At 33.3% G+C, this 19,867-nt stretch overlaps 3 protein-coding genes across 3 annotated transcripts; 1 reads left to right on the forward strand and 2 right to left on the reverse strand.

The window, feature by feature from the left end:
- The first annotated feature begins 220 nt into the window (after positions 1-220).
- On the forward strand, positions 221-879 carry LOC106668965 (lamprin 0.9-like). Its single transcript, XM_014398189.2, has 3 exons — positions 221-329; positions 403-481; positions 545-879. Exons 1-3 carry the CDS (start codon positions 309-311, stop codon positions 736-738), a joined length of 294 nt encoding a protein of 97 aa, XP_014253675.1. The 5' UTR covers positions 221-308; the 3' UTR covers positions 739-879.
- Positions 880-8,827: 7,948 nt separating this feature from the next.
- Positions 8,828-9,313, reverse strand: LOC106668980 (cuticle protein 6.4-like). The gene is made up of 2 exons (XM_014398206.2): positions 9,203-9,313; positions 8,828-9,136 (listed from the first exon to the last, which is right to left on the reverse strand). The coding sequence occupies exons 1-2, from the start codon at positions 9,218-9,220 to the stop codon at positions 8,891-8,893; spliced, it is 264 nt and encodes an 87-aa protein (XP_014253692.1). The 5' UTR covers positions 9,221-9,313; the 3' UTR covers positions 8,828-8,890.
- Positions 9,314-18,177: 8,864 nt separating this feature from the next.
- On the reverse strand, positions 18,178-18,776 carry LOC106668969 (shematrin-like protein 2). The gene is made up of 3 exons (XM_014398192.2): positions 18,689-18,776; positions 18,539-18,617; positions 18,178-18,471 (listed from the first exon to the last, which is right to left on the reverse strand). The coding sequence occupies exons 1-3, from the start codon at positions 18,707-18,709 to the stop codon at positions 18,245-18,247; spliced, it is 327 nt and encodes a 108-aa protein (XP_014253678.1). The 5' UTR covers positions 18,710-18,776; the 3' UTR covers positions 18,178-18,244.
- Positions 18,777-19,867: the final 1,091 nt, after the last annotated feature.

Below are 19,867 nucleotides of genomic sequence, written 5' to 3' on the forward strand. Positions count from 1 at the left end.
TTTTATTAATGTATGACAAAACCTTATTGTTTATGGTTTTTTTTCTATTTCTTTGTGCTTACTTTTGCTGAAACCTTTGTACATTAAGTTATTTTTCTCCAATAAAAAAATCCATTCATCTTATTTTTTGTTTTCACCTTTAATGACAATCCCTTGAATGGTGTGGAACGGGTGCGGGAAACATTCGTCGAGTTGTAGAAACGGGATTTACAAGGACACTCTCATTTTTCTGAGTGGGGTAGGATCCCCTGCTATATATATGTACCCGGGGTGCCTTGTTCTTTACTGTAGCATCTACCCAAGTTGCCATGGCTTCCTTCAAGACCCTCGTAAGCCAATTTAACTTAAATTTTTAGTTTTACATTAAATACATCTCTAAATTTGTTATTTTTTAATTTTTAGATCTGCGTTTTCGCTGCTCTTTTCGCCGTCGCCTTTGCCGTTGAGGAGGCAAGGGAGAAGAGAGGAGTCGCCTACTCAGGTACATAAACAATTCTTTTACAAACAACTTTAGGCAAACTTTAATATTTTTGTTTTCAATTAGGCCTTGGATATGGACTCGGATACGGTGGACTTGGATACGGCGGTCTTGGATACCACGGAGTCGGATACTCTGGACTTGGCTACTCGGGACTTGGATACTCCGGACTCGGATACTCAGGACTTGGATACAATGGACTTGGATACTCTGGACTTGGATACCACGGACTTGGAGGTTATGGATACCTCCATCACTAAACCTATTGTACAATCTGTCTTATAACAATCATCCACAAAAAAATGAAGCAAAATACACCTTCTGTATAAATAGATTCACAAAACTATGCTCAAATTGTAATATAAATACATTAAAAAAATAAACAATTTTACATTCCAAAATTGTGATTGATTTGATAAAAATACCGATGAACCTCGTTTAAAGTACACTATAAAATATTCAGAACATATCACATCATCGTCAAAGTATTGAGAACATCATAAACATAACATAAATGTAAATTATACTTACTCTTTGAAAAAGTATATTAAAATTATTAACAACCAAGATGTTTTACACTTATTTCTCTTAGTGAGGATGAGTTAAAAAAATATAAATCAAGTACTTTCGAAGTACAAGAACACATGGAAAATTAGGACTTAAATTTAAGGCTGTGGTTTGTTGACTGCGAACTAAATGACCTTTTTTGTGATGTTAAGTTTGTGTAAAACACTTCATTGATTTTTCAAATTTGCAGCTGATAGTGCGAAGAAACTGTTTTTTCCTCAGGTGACACTGCCATATTAACAAGTCACCCTTCTTCTACACAAGCTTTCTTTCTGTTACAAAACTGCATACCAACAATTGAAAAATGGAGCATTATTTGGACAATCAACCTCATGTAAATTTGGTGGTATTCAGGGTACTCAATATTTTACAGAAGACCACTCTCTTTCGTCCTAATAATTACTCGCCTACAAAACTGTTTGTTCATATGCACAGAATTGCGACAGTGGTATTTGATACGATATTATTAAGCCTCGCCCACAATAACTCTATAATTATGTTACAACTAATTTATCTTGGATGGTCTGCGGGGCAGATTATCTGCATTAGAAATACCGAATACTTCTTCACACACGAAAACTTTGTATCAAGGTATGGTCTTAAGAAGAAAGCGAATTTAGTTGTTACTGCCAAGCTTTCGACCTATTATAGGGTCATCATCAGGGCAAACCCATCTTAAATATGTCTACAGATTGACATATTTAATTTTTTTTCTACGCTCTCTCAAGTTTTATTGAATACGGGCTCAGTTTCAATATTGCCAAGGACTGATTACAGCCTATCTATTGTCTTATGCTTTCTATTCATTTATGTAATTATTTATCCATTTATTTATTTACCTACATATTTAACTATCGCTATTCATTTTATTTGTACTTTCTGTTTTATATACATTTATTTTATTTTGTTCTCTAGTGGAATAATTGTCATTTTTGCACTACATCCCTGATCCCAAACTTCAATGGTTAATTCTTTATAAAGTATGACTTTTGTCCATCAAAATCGGTACAAATTTAAAGATACACAGACAGTTATAAAATCAAAGGTGTACGAATGTAAGAATTGCATTATTTTTTAAATTACAATATTTGTGATGTAAATTGAAGAATTTAGCTTGCTCATGATCTTGCCCTTTAAAAGCATGTGTTGTCCACGCGTTAATTACATAAAATTATTGACAGATTAGGTTTGAGTCATTGGACATAATTTATATCCACTAACAAATATTTGCATTTGTAATGTTTTTATCGTGAGTACCCTCATTATTTTTTTCATAATTCCTGGATTGTATTCTTATTAGCATAATACAATACTAATTATCATAATTATATTTAAGCTAATGAATATTAATTTTTTCCCTCTTGAATGAGCAGCGCACATATCCGCAACTACTTACCTAATTAAAATTCTTGTAGCAATTTTCAAACGCTTTGAGGATTTGTATCAATATACTATATTTTTCTGGATAACTTGGGAAAGGTTTTTAAATATATTGTGCCTAGGTTTAGGTTAAGTTCAAATGTTACGTGAATTATGAAGTTTAGACTAACATGAATTGAATAGACTTATAGACTTCTTCCCGAATATCAACAATTTGTACTAGGCAAAATACATTAAACATTATTGAAAAATGTAAATTCCTTTAACATAAATTAATTCAATTGGAACAATAACGTAAGAAGGATTAATCCTAAAGTGAAGGCGTAATGTTGATGGCGTGGGCTAAAATAAATCGCTAATGAGAACTTACGAGGAGCATTTAACCCTGCCAGAAAAAAGACCGTTTTATGTTTTAAAAAGCATGTGCAGATTTAACATTTAAAATATAAAAAAGGCTGGACGACCTACCACTTTTTACGCTTCCTGAACGGACCGGATGAAAGTGGATCGCATCAGAAAAAACAGCCCTTTAAAATCGGGGCACGAAAATGTGAAACTTTGTAAGGAAATGGCGCAATAACAGGAATAAGAGTCGGAGGATTGGACGTTATAAAATACAGGTCGAAACTTAAAATTAAACGTGGGGATGTGCCATTTTAAAGAAAAACTCATGACAAAATTTAAATTTAATTTTCTTTTGTATAAATGTATGGTGATTAGTGATCATTAGTCGATGGTTATTCGAAAATCGTGAGATGCGGTCTGGTGTGATGTAGGTTTCAGAAAAACATTTTCTTTATCGTACCAACGTGAGTAGAAATACTTTGACTGAATATAAAAAAATATTTTTGCCTTGTATAAATTAACTTTTTCCACATCCTACATGTATTTGATAAATTTAAACAATGTTTGTAAATCCCAGGCTCTGAAGATGATCTCAATAAAAATCGAAACGTTGGCACGATAAAGAAAATTTATTTTGTATTTTGTTTTAATTTATAAATAAAAAAATACAAGTTTCGTAGTGAAAACATAAAAGATTTGGAACACCTCTTCATTCTATATTATATAGATATTATAACTAATCTAATTATAATTTTGGAGGTTACAATTCTGATTTAGAATGGACAGGTTGCTGTCTCGTGCAATGCAAACTCAATTGTTAATTCCGTTTTGCTTGAAACATAAAGTATTAATATTTAATTAGATGCCTATATTTGGTAATTATTTATTAATAGTAGTTTGAAAGTCCTGACAAAGGGGTATATTTCGAAAGCTTGACGAAGAAATTGAATATTTCCATTCTAGCTGGCCAAAGCCCTCCTTTTCAATGTTACAGTTTTCAGATGTTTTTCCAATATGTGTTTTAAAATTAAATCTTGTTTGTTCGGCGAAAGTGATTGACAATTGCATTTAAGGGAGAATAAAGGTTAATTTTAAGCAAATTTATGATTATAAATGTATACGTAAGGTGTAATTTTAAGTTTTTCTTTTTAAGTAAGACATACTAAATTTTAAGAATAGGCGAGTCTAAATTGTGAGTTGAACTGGTTTCGGACGTTGCTTAAAGCTAAATGTCGTATGTTGTTAGTGTGACCGACCACTTATGTGGCCTAGAATGTGATACAGATCAGTTTTCATTTTTTTCTTCGGTACTCATTTCCTCTACAAAGAGATTCCTTCTCCAGACTCCACATCTCAATTATTTAAAATTAGAAATGGTCAAAGAACATAATTAGTATATGAGTATTTTATGTCTATTAGATAAACCTCTTTTTTTTTGGGAAAAAAATGCGTAATTTATTTATAACGTAAAATATACAAATCTGGCATTACTTCCAAAGGAAAAAAAGTAAAATAAAATGCAATAGTACTAATAATATTTGATAAAAATAGGTGCTATCAAACTATTTTAATAAAATTTACAAACAAGTTTTACAGCAAAGTAAAATTAAATACCAAACGATGAACCTGCTTCTTATTAGATATCATATTGTATAAAAAAAATTAAACGCTGACGAACTGAGAAAAATATAGTTAGAGGAAAGGAATGAAGTTGCGAGCTAGAGAGAACAAAATCTATTGAGAATAAAGGGTAGACAGATAGTAAAAGGGTGTGAATGAGAGAAAAGAAGAGAAAAGATCGTCTGAGAACGATTGAAAAAAAAACAGAAAAACAGAGTGGGTGAGCGAGATAAATAGATAGATGGATAGATACAAATAGGGAAAGAGATAGAAAGAGGCCGAGCGAGAGGCTTTTATTTTGCTGGTTTTAAAGCATTTTATTCTTCATGTTTATAACACTTTTTGCAGTATTGTAGGGTTATGCAAACAGAAAATTTTAAAATATTATGAAACATTTCGTAATCGTACGCGTACCTCTTGTTGGTTTTATTGACATTTGATTTGTACAATAATATATTAGCCTGTAAAATCAAGGATGGTCTCAATCTAGTTTTGGAAGATATCCAAAGAATATTCCAGTTTTATGTTATAACTCACAAATACGTGAAAATCTGAAGGTGGGGTGTGAATTTATTTTATTTCATATGGTATATTTCAGTTAATATTTTTCGTTTTACTTGCTTGTCAAATACACCTTTTTCCGATATTTTCTCTAAAGTCGATTTAACCTTTAACAGCCGTATTGGAATTCAAGGCTTGATTATGATGAACAAAATCCTTTAAAAAAAGGACTTCTTTAATCTCGCCGAACCACATCATAATCTTAATATAGACTCCCACTGTAGGATTGACACTCTTCCCCCTCCTAAAGATATCTGGTGATGTTAAAAGTGGGTCGATTCAAAATATCTATAAGAAGATAAGAGACATGCGGTCTGGCGACTTTTTGCCAGAAGACGTGTGAAGGTCCAAAACGCCACTCAGAGAAACTCCAAGAACATTTAAATTATTTAATATGTCCTTAGGAATGTTTGATCGTGTAGTGTACTTTTTTATTGTTTAAAATGAACCTTGTTTATTGTACAACACCAATTTCCCTAAATGACATAGCATTTGAGTTTGTAGTTTTAAGCGTTTTTTCAGTAATTACAACAACTTGTCTATTTAATACATTACCCTTTGTGCAAAATTATATCTGCAGGTTTCATCCATGTTATATAAAAACCAATTTCTATGTAATGGTAAAAAACTTCAAACAAAAGGTATTATAGACGAGGATTTGTAGTTCCTACGTTCGATAACTTCACCAACCTGTCTTAAGATACCAGTTGTATTTAAAAGAATGCTTCATCCTCCTAAATTATGTGGTTGAAACATATCGTAAATATAAAGTAATTATCGCTCTTCTATTGAACAACCCTCTTTGGCCCGACTATGTTTACAATTTTTAAGTTATATATATAGTCATATAAGTTATATAGCTTGTCTTATAACTTTATTTTAGACTAGTAATATTGATCCTTCAGATACCAGGTGTATTTAAAAGAAAGCATCATCCTCCTAAATTATGTGGTTGAAACATATCGTAAATACAGAGTAATTATCGCTCTTCTATTGGACGATCCTCTTTGGCCCCATCACGTTTAAAAATTTTAAATTATATAATGTTTTGCAAATTTAGTCCCGCCAACGATAGAATAAAAGTTAAGTAAAAACTTTTGGACAAAATTCATAAACTTTTTTGGCTTGTCTTATAACTTTATTTTATGCAAGGAATATTGATTCTTCAAATGATGTGTGTCAAAAGAAAGCATCATCGTACTAAATTATTTTGTTGAAATAAATAAAATAAATAAAACAGAGTAATTATCGCTCTTCTAATGGTCCTTCTTCTTTGACCTTATTATGTTTAATGTTTTTTAGCTATAAGTTTTTTAAATTTGGTTCTGCCAACGATATAATAAAAATTACTTAAAAACTTTTGGACAAAATTCATAAGTTTTTTGGGTTATTATGCTTGCCTTATACCTTTGTTTTATGCTAGAAATATAGATATGGTAGAAATGTATGACAATAAACTTTTGAGTTGTTATAGGTTACTTTTCTATAGACAAGAACAGTTACACTGATTCTCTTTTTTTAAATGTATTTATTTCGAAGTAACCCTGATTCCTCTTCAGCATAGAAAACCCTTACAATATTTCAGGGATGATTCGGAATATATTTTTGGTTATATAAATTATATTATTAATATCGTAACAAAAAAAGGCATCCGGTTGAAGCCGTTCTTAACAACAACAAAATCGTAATCTACAAGACCTCTAAGAACCAGCAACTTTAGAACAAAATCAATTAAAAACAAAGTTAATATTTTCTTGAAACTAAATTCGTAGAAATCATTTCCAATAAGAAGATTCAACACGATTTTGAGATATTTTCAAAAATCTCTTTCAAACAGGTATAAATAATAACAATATGTCCTCAATGTACATTAAAATTGAATAAACTTTTTCGCTCCGCTTTACATAAAAAACAATGGACTGCCGACCTCCAATCAAGGCTGATACTTTGGCCTATGCCTAGACGGATGACCGACGTCGAATCCCTATACAAGGTTTAAGAGAAAACAACATAACCGAAGCCATTCACAACTACGAAGGCTTTTGGGGCTTAAATATATTTTTATCGTCAAAACTCAACTGTGTATGCAATTCATACTCATCCAACACATAGTGCATCGAATCCTCCCAATTGCAAGCTTTCACACAAATTGTCAAACCTTTATACTAAATCCCACTATCCAAACAGCCTCAACATTATTTTTGGCTTGTAACAGAGACAAAAGAAATATATATATATNTATATATATATATATATGTGTGTGTGTGTGTGTGTGTGTGTGTGTGTGTGTGTTTGTGTACACATAGATTGACTATTATCTAATTACCTACCTTTTCCTGTTTACGTACTATTAACTCAGTTAAGATATCTATGTTTCCCACTGGGGTCGCAATGTCATTTTTCAAGTTCTTTAGCGTGCGCACCTGGCACATAGGCCTTATCATTTGTTTAAATTCTTAAGAGCGACTCACCTCCGCGCCCGGAAAATCTGTTTATTCCGTGAGGTTCGGTGTAGAAGCACGCAAATCCGCAGGTTAATCGTATGGGCATGCTGACTTCTCCCGTTTGACCCTTCCGAGGGGGTGAGTTAATATCGTGCACTCAATCATGTGCCCGCGTAAAGGGATACCCTCCAAGTCTCTCACGCCTCCCTAGATAAAGAAGACAACTCTATCTCCCTGGCTGTAGGGGCTCCGCCAGCGTCGTAACTTCCTGATGCGCTCCTGCCGGGGTTTCGATTTTAGTGGAATCTCTAACCCCCTAGAAGAGACCATGCCTACGGTCCTGTGTAAAGGCAGCTCTGACAGCCACCACTGACAAGCACCCGACCCCGTCCACCATTCCTCACGTATTTGATGGACGCCGGCACCTAGTCATAGCTCCTCGCAGCTATATGCTCTCGGCAATTCGATACTTCTGATTCCCGCGAGATCGGGAGGTAATTCGGAGGTCATGCGCAAGTGCTACGGTCCACGGCCACGAATGGAACACAGCATTTTCTTAGGTACCCGCCAGGGTCTCACCACTTATCCACTGCGAGTCCTTACCCATGAAGCTGGGCTTGAACTTGGAACGAAAATACGGTGCCCCGCAGTACAGATTGTTATGCACCCTCCCCCGTACGTATATATATTCAAAATATAAATTTAGACAGGTTCTGGTAACCCGCGTGTGCCTCTACTACAGCCAGCTCTCAAACCAGCAACTCCCTTAACGCATCTCGAGGGAGTAGGTAGGCGTAGACTCAGCATCCTCACACTATACGCTTTCTTGGCTCTGTCATCCAAATGCATGCAGAGGCTGCTTAAGGCGACATGCTTTCCATATGTACCATTCATTTTAATGGGGCAGATCAAGCACCCTTTCTCAACATGACGGGCACACATACCCAAAGTAAGTTTTGGCCCAAAAGTAAATGTGTGTCAGCCTCACACGGTCCATTCTTAAACGGAACAAGAAGCCTATTCCTTTTATTGAATTGATTCCTTAGCTCAATTTTACCAACGTTGAACACAAATGATTAAAATTTAAGATATTTCGTATAAAAACAATGATATGCCATTTCATATTTACTTTAATGAACGGCTAACGAGTATGTAATAATAAGTATATTTGTTATTAAATGTAATCGTTACTGTAAAGCATCATTAATGTATATAAGTATACAGTATTTTTTTCAAACAGTAAGAAATATACTTAATAAACAAGAAAAATCACTTGCCTGTTAAAAGCGCATTCCTTAAATTCCCACAGCGTTTAAAGAATTTTTAAAAATCAATTTTGCTTTCCTAGTGGACAAAAATTTATTACCCCTAGATTCGTATTTAACAAAAATGACCATAACAATTTTCGAATCGATAGTAATAAAATGCTGAATTTTACCACAAATGTTTTATTTTAATTTTATTTACATGGTGAAATTTTCTGTCGTGTTTAGACTTAGTGGAGGAAGCCGTATCCTAATCCATAGCCGGGGAACACATGACCAACCCTGCCAAATCCACCGTACCCATATCCTCCGTAACCTAAGCCGTGGTATCCGAGACCGAAGCTCCTGGTATATCCAAGACCGTATCCACCAAATCCACGGTATCCACCGAATCCACCGAATCCAAGAAGACCTCTCTTTTCCCTTACTGCTTCTTCAGCCAGGGCGAAAGCGAAGATGGCGACAAAAGCAAGGATCTATATACAAAAGATTAAAATGTTACATTTTATAGACTAGAAAAATTTGAAATAATGAAAACTTACAAGAGCTTTGTAAGACATGGCTGGCCAAATGACAACTGTCGTGAATGTTAAGATTCAGCTCGTGCTTATATATCCTAATGCCTGTTAGAATTGACGAATCGACCTTGCTGGTTATGTCAGGGTCAACAAAATTTACGACAATATTTCGAGGATCATCTGCTTTTTGTCTAGTCAGAAATATGAAACCGTTGGTCGATAGAGGGGGTGTGTGAGCTTTGTGTTGTGGTTAGACTGGTTTTGTATTTTAGTTATGGCCAGGACAAGATTTTACTGTAATATATAAACTTAATTCTCTTTTTAGTGATTCCAAATATTACGGCCTATCCAAGCAATAAAGAATAGATTATCTATCTGATCTTGTACACAACAAAGGCCACTGGGTTGGTATCTCATCTGTGTCAAATATTTGGCAGAAGTCTAACTAAACGAATAATATTTAAACAGAGATGTTAGATCTTGTACCATATAAATTATACGAAGACTGAGTATAATATATGTTTAGTTTTTAGACAATTCCGAACAGAATGGACAGGTTTTGATCTCGTTCCACTATCAACTCGTAAATTCAATATGTTTGAGGCAATAAGTTTCACTACTGTAAGTAAAGTTTTTTATATGTTTTTTATCGGCCTTCGGATGTCGCATATATTGTACGAGTATAGGAGAGGAAATCATCAAAGAAAAAAAAATTGTAGTAATGCTTTCGGCCTACATAATACCTTCATCAGAACTCTACTACAAACAATTATTGCCGTTATATATAAAATGTATGCATATTGATAAAATACAAGACAATCTTTAACTTAAATAAAATCGAATACCATCAAAAGAATTTTTTTATCATACGTGTGGACTTAGATTAAACAACTAGCACTCCAAGAGATAAGATATGGTTATGCCAATGTTACCAACAAAGCACAATAAACCCTTTTCCTTATATTTATAAATAAACTATTAATGACAATAGTAACTAGAATAGAAAGAAATTAACTATTTAAAACAATTAACAATAGAGCTTTAGACTAAAATTGCCCTATGTCTGTCCTAATCTTACTGGGAAATTTAACTATGGACAAAACCTGGCGTGAGATTTCCTGTAAAATAAAAGTAGGCATATTTTCTTGACACGAGGCGATAAAAAAAGGAAGGAGTAACACATAAAGTAGGAAATATACATGGTCGGAAAATAATCTCAAGGTTCGACTAGTCCTCATCAAACCAGATACGAGCTATAAATGCCAAAATCAACTCTCTTTGCATAAATTACACATTTGTTTTTTTTTAAGATGAATCATTTAGTTCCTGTTATTCGGAAATTGTATAGGTATGTCGGCAGTTTGCAATAAAGACAAATTCACAATATGAATGAATATGAAAGCCATTTCGGACTTGGACCTTTTGAAATCAAGAGTTAAACTTTGACTTATTAGCGTACATTTATATATAAACTGAGTAATGTTAAACTGCTGTCACTGGAGATTATTTCTGCTTAATTGAACCGCTTTGCTCAATAATCAACTTTTGATTCTAATTTTCAGTTCTTTAACCTGTTATAAGCTAATTTTGTAATGGCAAAAGTAACCATGGCAGGAATGATTGTAAAATAACAATATGATTGTAGGAAGGCTAACGTAAGCTTTCATGTTGTAAACCAGTATGTAGTTAGTTAGTGATCTAAAAATGGGCTTGCCAAATTTGCCAAGTCATGTCTACCTGCAAATTTACGTTTATGGTTTTATTTTATTTTGAACTACGTATTTCTTCCAGAGCAATACATTCGGAAGTAAATAATCGTGGGATAAGTTTTCATTAAGTACTACTAAATGAGAGTTTCACACAAAAGGGAATTTCGAGGGATTAGATTCGTATCCTTCACTGCGAACAGTTTCTTAAGAACGAACCTCCCATCTGAACCAACTTAGTGAACTTGACTTACCGAGTTAGGATATCATACCATAGGATACGCAGATGACCTGGTAACATGCAGGAAGATGGTGTGAGAAATGTGTTTTATAAATGTGCGATAATTTATAACCATTGCACCTGATGTTAAAATTTTTGATAATATGGCTGCATTTAAGCGCAGAATGAAAGAGTTATTGTTTAAGAAAGCTTTTTACAGTATGGCGGTGTTTCTGAATTGTTATTAATTTTCTAATCCACAGTATTACGTGTAGGCAATTTATAAATTATACATTTTTGTTGACTAGCTATGTACTTTGTATTTTGCGGCAATAAATTTATTCATTTATTTTATAAAAAATGACGAATGAACAACAAAAATAGAAAAAATATTTCAAAAACTATATAATTTATTTCTATTTTTTAATTATGTGATCCTAGACCTCATTGGAAAAAACGGTTGGATACGTGTCTAATATTTTTCAACCTAGAATTACCACAAAATGTTTCATTAAAATCGGTGTTCCTATTGCCTTTGTTAGTGATATATATTATGCATAAATCAAGAGTATAAAATGATTTTTTTTGCCAGCTAACTACCAGGGTCATCGCCGGCGGCTCATGTATATAGCCTTCTCATATTTTTCTTCTTAGCTATCTTATGTGTACATTCTTATCTAAGTCTTCTTATGTCCCAACAAAACGACTGTTGCCTTCCGATTCACCTAATAGGAGATTCGTTATCTTATTTGTTGTTACCTTCCCACACGTGATAAATAAAAATACATATATATATAATATTTATACATATTTTCATAATTCACATTCATACTAATTTACTAACCTACACTGCACCTAAATTAGAGGTCGGAAGGTTATCTTGATCTTGCGGCCTCCTTTCTTTCACACTAATAAATACATTCGAACGGTATGTACAAATTCCACTCATTCACTAAACTATCCTAAATTGTTTTACGGGCCTGTAGAATACTCTATATTCCTTGAGCCACGTCCTTTCACGCATCACAACTCTCGCTAATAAATACATACATTCTGGGCAGGCCACTACACTTCGGAAGTATAGTACAAACGAAATGCCAATGACACGTCCGTCACATCATACTACAAATATATATTCGTACCTATACTAATTTGGTGGGCCTGTGAGTACTCGATATTCCGTCGCAGCCACACCCGTGCATACTTCGACACTCACGCAAATAAATACATTAATACAAATAGGGGGATATACCACGTGTTGGGTAGATAAACGGCTTGAAAATGACTAGGGATATTGTCAATTTCGTAGTATTTTTATTTTATTTTTATTATAAATTTTATTACAATTTATTAGAAAGTATTACGTGTTTTTCTGAAAGAATATTTAATTAAGGGATTTTGAACAATAACAAAATAAAAGGTATTAACTGCATAATTTTGTTTATTGGACACAATAATTTTTTAAACAATTGTTTACTGAAATTGTTAGTTTTTCGTTCAGTTCTGAAATTAAACTACAGTTGACATAAAAAAAAACAATAATTCAGTTGTAGTGTTGATGATGATTGGGGATTACGGGGTCCTTAAGCACTTCAGCCTTGGCTCATTGTACTTGTCCTAGTTCCGCAATTTTTTTTCAATTGACTCGTTTTTTCTTGCAAGAAGGGGAAGGTCATTGACTGTCGCTACTACAACTCGTTTTGCCGGATCATTTTTGGTACTCTAAATCATGTCTCTATTGAGTATTTTCTTCGCATTCAAAGATGATGTAGGTGACATTTTCTTCCTTTTTATTGAGCAACGTACAAATGGGGTCATCTTTGAATAGGCCCGTATTGTGATGGTATTTGTCAGATGCAATTGAACGGTATTGAGCCCTATCAATCCGCTAAGTTTAATCTATTTCGGGGCTACCCAAACTGTAGTCCTCGACGAACTTCGAGAAAATGTAATAATTACATTATTAAACGTAGAATAAATAAAATTAAAAACTATTAACAATGAGTACTGAAAACGAAAGTTTTCATTTTGCAGCAGCAGTCATTGTGTGTCTCATAGACATGCTTTAGCTGTGAAACAGGTGCCAGCGTCATTTATAAAAGTTTTAAATGGGGCTGTGCAAATTAATAATTATATCATGTCGCGGCCATTTATGTCAAGACTTTCGCAATACTATGTGTCGATATGGAAAGCTTTCATAATTCACCATACAGAAGTGAGGTAGCTGTCTCGTTGGAAAGAACATTCACGATTGTAGGAATTACGTTCTGAATCCTTATTTGTGATGTACAGCAATGTCAAATTGGCCAACGTTTTCAATGATGAAAAATAGCTATGTATACTGTCGTATTTATTACATATTTTTATCAAAATGAATACGATTAGTCTATGCACAGGAATAGTATCACAACTTTCGATACAAATTACAGAGTTAACGCCTTCAAAAGAAAAATCAGTTTTGGATTGAATCTGCTGAGAAGGAAGAAGTGAGTATTTTCCTATGTTAAATGTTTATTTAAAAGAAAACAAACTGGAGTTTGCAAAATTGATTGATGAAATAATATGCGAACAAATTCGAAGTTTGGAGAAGTCCTTTGAGCAAAACTTCCCAGCAGCTCGAAGTACAATGCTGCAAGGCCATGAATGGCTGGTCAAACCGTTTTCAATTTCGACAAAGCCAACCAAACCTTCAAGTTAATACGAATGTTCTATAGACATTATTTCAGATACCATCTTGAAACCTACTTTCGAGTCTGATACTTGCCCCCATTTTTGACTACGTCTGGAAAACAATCAAAAGATTCAACCGCTCGTTGAAAAAACGTGTTCTTCCATTTGCCACAACTTATTTATGCGAATCCGGATTTTCTACCAACAAAGACACGAAAATTAAATACCGAAGCTTTGATAAGCTGAACCAGACATCCGTCTCCAGCATGCCAAAATTAAACCCAAACATATCCAAACTGTGCAGGTAAGAAACAACCTCACTCACATAATTCATTAATCATAAATGTTGCAATTATTATTTTTTAATTTGCCTTGGTTTTTACCTACATACTGATTCAGTTCTGTCCAATGAGATTTTTGTGCTCCTGATTTTGTAAATAAAGTTAACTATGTCAATCTAATGTTTGTTTTCATAATGATATCCAACTCCATCACCTAATTAGGAATGGATTGCCTAGTTTATAAAACTTTCATTAACTACATGTGAGGTAAATATTTAATTTTAAATACTTGAATACGAGTGGTCCGCTGGCTAAATAGTTTGGGAGCCCTGCTCTATCTAATCGTATTCACTTGTAATGATCAAACACAAAAATAGAATGAAATAAGAATACTATTGAAATGATCTGTATATGTTATTGGGTACTTGAACAATAATTGATAAGTGTATACGTTTTAATTTTTTTTATTTTTGGGTAGATCTTTTTAAAAGTGATCAAACAAAGACTAACACACATGTGCTCGTCACTAGGGGTAAGGGTAAAAGTCCTGGGTTCGAATCCAGCTGCCCTGCACGCGACCCCGACCTTACAAATGGACTTTTTTCAAATCCACAAGCACCCGAGGGTTGAAGTGACCTCTGCTGTAGCAAACCCTCATAAAAAATAAATAAGGTATAACAATAAATAAAAGTATACAATCTTTATAAAAAACAAAACAAGGATGACTAAAACGGAAAAATGACCACAGTAAATACTTTTTTAAAATAAAAATAATAAAGTTTGTGAGAAACAAATCTATGTCCACGTGGCCTGATCATACTTCAACGAGTAATCATTTATTTAAAATATATATAGTTAAATTCTATCTAGCAGTTATAATTAAAATTTATGTATTAGTTTTGCACTTGTAGATATAGATGTAGAAGTAATTTCAGGGTATAGTATTCTGCGCCATTTAAGAGCTATTGTATTCCTCGTTCTCTGCCTAAAGCACATCGATGAGTCCTATTCCATCAGGAAACTTGATTAGTAGGCCCGGTTTCAGTGGTTGAAGCTCTTCTATGGCCATTATACATCCCAAAACATTTCCTTCTGCGAGCTACTAACAAATACCTCCGCAGTTTGTTAGTAGATGTGTTGTCTCTTCTGCCTCTTAGCAGAATCTGCATGTGCCATTTTGGATTATTCCAATCTTCTTTAAGTGTCCATCTAACTTGCAGTGTCTTGTTAGGAATTCTATTAGCGTTTGCAGTTTATTCCTGCTTCCCCGACACATTCAGTAATTTCTTTTCTTCCAAAATTCGCTAGAAGATTCTTGGATTGTCTGTGTCCAATGAGTGAATTCCATAGTTCCCTCATTTTCTTTTTGTCCTTCTGTCTGAGATACTCGTTAATAGAGTCGGTTCCTATGCCACAGAAGGATTCAGGTCCTGTCAGCGTTGTAGCAGCTCCTTGCCTTGCAAGGGTATTCGCTTTCTCGTTGCGTTTTACTCCCATGTGTCCTGGGACCCAGCAGAGGCTGATTTTGTTCTGCGTACCTAATATGTTTAGTTTGGTTTTGCAATTCAGCACCATCCTTGAACTAATTATATTTGAGCTTAGTGCTTTGATGGCTGCTTGGCTATCTGACATGATATCTACAGTCTTGTTTTTGTACCCTTTACTTAGGTTGAGTTGGGTACATCTTTCGAATGCATGAATCTCAGCTTGGAAGATACTGGTGTATTTTCCCATGGGTTCTGAGAATTTGGCTCCAGGTCCGGATACTCCTGTTTTGCACTTGTGACACTCGAATTAATAACCCGGATAATTATTGTTAATGGAATACAAGCTGCTTCGGAAAACTCGTTTAGCAGGACAGGCCGTTAAGCGAGTCTTGTTAAAATAGGTATGTCAAATTTATTTTTTTAATTAATTAATCTTTATGTAAGGTATTAAGCATATGAGTAAAAAGTAAATGGCACTAGCCGGATTCGAACCCACGACCTTCGGTTAATACGCCGCTGCTCTACCACTTGACCTATCGTGAATTCGATCCACTCGGACACTAACTTCGCATCACAACCTACGTTTAGAATTTTTTCTCCTTTTTGCCTTTTTTCAAATGTCGTGTAATCAGGATTCGATTCTCGGCGACGGAGAGCTTTAGTGATGATATACTTCGTTTTACTTATTAAATCGATTGTATTTCCTGGCCCGAATGACTATTATTAACACTAACTTTTTTCATTTCAAACAATACCTTACAAAAAGGTTATTTAATTGAAAGAATTTATTTGGTCAATCGGCCCACGAAATATAATCGATTTATTTTTTTACTTGAAATGTTATTAAGCTCACAAATTATTTTTACTCCCCTACAAAATGTGCCACAAACACATTGCTATAAAACTAAGACGAAAAGAAATTTATTTGCAGCGCATTGAATACATTATAATGAGAAAAAAGAGATTAAATGATAATGTATAATATACTAATACACATTTCTCTGGTAGATGTGCGAAACCAAATGGCTGAGATATTTTGATAAGAGCACGAGTAATTTGTTTTTTATTGAGGCAGATGAAAATTACATAGTTGATTGCAAGGAAATAGCAGTGTCGTGATTCTCGTGTTAAACAAAGGTTTTGTAATTTATATATAAGAATTTATACTTTTTATGTTTTAATCTTTTTTTGCTTTTTTTTGGGGGGGGGGGAATTTCATTTACGTAGGGGTGTGTGCATCTAAAAAGACTCGTCTGTGTGTATACTTTTATTAGAGATCGATTTCGGCATACGCCGCCCTTGATCACTATTGTAATTATAAAATATTCAAAATTTCATACTATTTTTCAAAACTACATTCTTTTTGCAGTCAATTATCTAAAAAGTATCACTAAATTATGTTAACAATTGCTCGGTCATTAATTTTGTTAAGATCGAGAAGCATAAAGAGGTAGGTTCTCCCTGAGGTGTTATGTATGTATATTAATTACTTTTATAGCATTAAATTACACCTTTTTATATGTTTACATGTTTATTAATTTAATCTTAAAATATTATTATACATTGTTAAAATATTTTGTTATCTTGTTGAATATTTATACTGTTATTTTCTATGTTTATAAAAAATCTTCTTCACCCCAATTAATCATCATAAACTTCATAATTATTACGAATTTATATATATAAACTATATGTTATATAACAGTAAAAAATATTGGTTTGAAAAATAGAATGTAATTTTGTTTAATTTAGAAACTCTAGACTGACGACTGGAAGCAGATGCTCCCAAAATTGATTTCTAATAAAATTATTTAAAAAAGTCGAGTTATTAGTTGCCCACGGCTATACTTAATTAATTTTTATGCTTTATTTGAGCAATTACAAATGGAAAAAAATTGAGAAGGCTATTTGCTAGGTTTTAAAAATTTGAATGAGGAAATCATATTTTTGGCAGGATTTTACATATGAACTTGATGTGACTGGTATCAGCTTTAATATTATATTTTGTATATGGAAGATCAAATTAAAACGAATTTGATAATAAAACAATTCCTTCGTCGGGCTTTCAAAGAAATTACTCTATTCATCAATAAAACCTATTTCTAATGATTTACGTGGTTAACAAATATAAAATCTACTTTCAATGTTAAAAATTATCGCACCAATCATAATAAATTTAGTGTAATTAATTAATTACACGTTCGGCAATCGGGAAGCTCATAGAGACATTCCATTTTAATTTTTCTTTTATCAAATATTCATGAAAATGAATAAACAAGTTTATGTTTTTTAATTTTTCACTACACCTTTAATTTTTCAGGTTTTATCTGATTTCACTGGGCAATCCTAGCAGATGAAAGCATCAAAAGAGATTTTCCGCTGTTCTTCAGAAATAAAATGCGGTTTTTAGAAAAGAAAAATTTATTACAGTTTTTACTTCTCGATTAAGCCAGAAATATAATTTATTGGGTTAAATAAATTAATTACAGTTAGCAAAGGGGTACATATATCAGAATTCTTCTAGAAACCCATCAGACAATTTTATATTTGATCAAATTTCACTCTTATAACATCGTTTTGCGTTAATATCATATAAATATGGTTTTGTTAAAAAGAAAATAAATTCAAGAAGTAATTGAAATAAATACAAAATTAAAATTACTTATTTATTGTTTTAAAATTGACAAGACGCAAAGAATAGTTCAGTAGTATGACCCATAAAATGCAGCATAGGGGTGAACGGCATATCCGGCGTATCCGGCGTATCCAGCGTATCCGGCGTGGGGGTATGCATGGTATCCGGCATAACCGCCGTAGCCGAGACCATAGCCTCCGTAACCTAGGCCATAACCACTATAGCCGAGACCATAATCACCCTGTCCAAGACCGTAGCTATCGTAGCCCAGTTCATAGCCGCCGTATCCGAGACCTTGAACCAAGAAAACCGCCGTTAAAGAACAATTTTCCGAAAAGGTATGGCTTAGTGTATATAGTACCGTATCCAACACTTTTCTTATCTCTTGGCGGCTTTTCTTCGGCATAGACGACGGCCAAAACGGCAGCAAAAATGAAAATCTGAAATTTGATTATAAATTTAAACGGTTGCAAAATACCATTAGGTATGACAGATTTCACTGGTCACTTACGAGAACTCTGAGGGAAGCCATTGTCGTTGATGAGTTGACTGGTGAAGATTCCTATCGACCCCTTGGTTTTTATAAGCACAATAGTCCCCACCTGGTCATACAATTGACCTTGCATGATGATAAAACTATGAAATGAAAGTATTCTTATGCCAAGATTATGATTACCAGGAAATTCTATGCCATGTACGATTATTTATTTTTATTTTTGAAACGTCTCCATGTGGCTCAAAGTTAATTCCTGATTTTTTCCTGGTCTTGTAAATATAGCCAACATTTTTTCAACTTATTACAACAAAAAAAACAGTAAGTAAAATAAATTTAAACAAATTTTAGGATATACTAAAATAATTAAGACGCCAGCTGAATATACTTAAGAAGAGATGTTTCTTAAATAAAAAAAATCTAAGAACCTAAGTAAAGCTGTCACATACAAGCCTAAATTAAATTTTATTTAAAAAACTTAATGATAAACGTATAATTGTTGCATTAAATCAACTAACAGAAATTTCTAAATTGTTTTAACATAAAAAATAAAATGAAAAATCAATTGTACTATGAAATTCCACTAAAAAACTGTTTGTTCCTCGTTATGTCTAACTTAACACTTTTAATTAACTGTTAGCTTTTTTCCTGGTTGTCACGTGTAATTAATTTATTTTCTATATATCTCTGAAAATACTTTGTAACGTTCAATTCTCTTTTCCTTATTAAAAGGATTGAAGAATATTAATTATGATTTTAATGATTTTGAACCGTTGTAATCTTCTCGGAAAGCAAGCGTTCCCTAGGATAAGATTTGTAAAAGGATTATTTTTAATATTAGAGAAGGACTAAAGGATGTACTATTTGAATACATTAAGTAGACTCACATATTCAAAACTAGGGGTCGTCGGTGGCCGCAACGGTGCGTTGACACGGCACTCATTACTGTAAGGTAAAGGTACCGGGTTCGAATGCAGGGCCGCTGGATACTTACAACACAAACACCGGCACCCGAGGGTTTATATAACCTCTGCTGTTGTGAACCCTCGTAAAACAAATATATATATATATATATATATATATATATATATATATATATATAACTAACAGTACTACTGATACTATTATTTTGTTTGTTGATACTGTTATTTTTAAAATAGTAAAGTTTATACTGTTATTCTTTATAATAGTAAACTA

The sequence above is a fragment of the Cimex lectularius genome, unplaced genomic scaffold (assembly GCF_000648675.2).
Source record: "Cimex lectularius strain Harlan isolate CLEC.00 unplaced genomic scaffold, Clec_2.1 scaffold247, whole genome shotgun sequence".
Classification (NCBI taxonomy): domain Eukaryota; kingdom Metazoa; phylum Arthropoda; class Insecta; order Hemiptera; family Cimicidae; genus Cimex; species Cimex lectularius.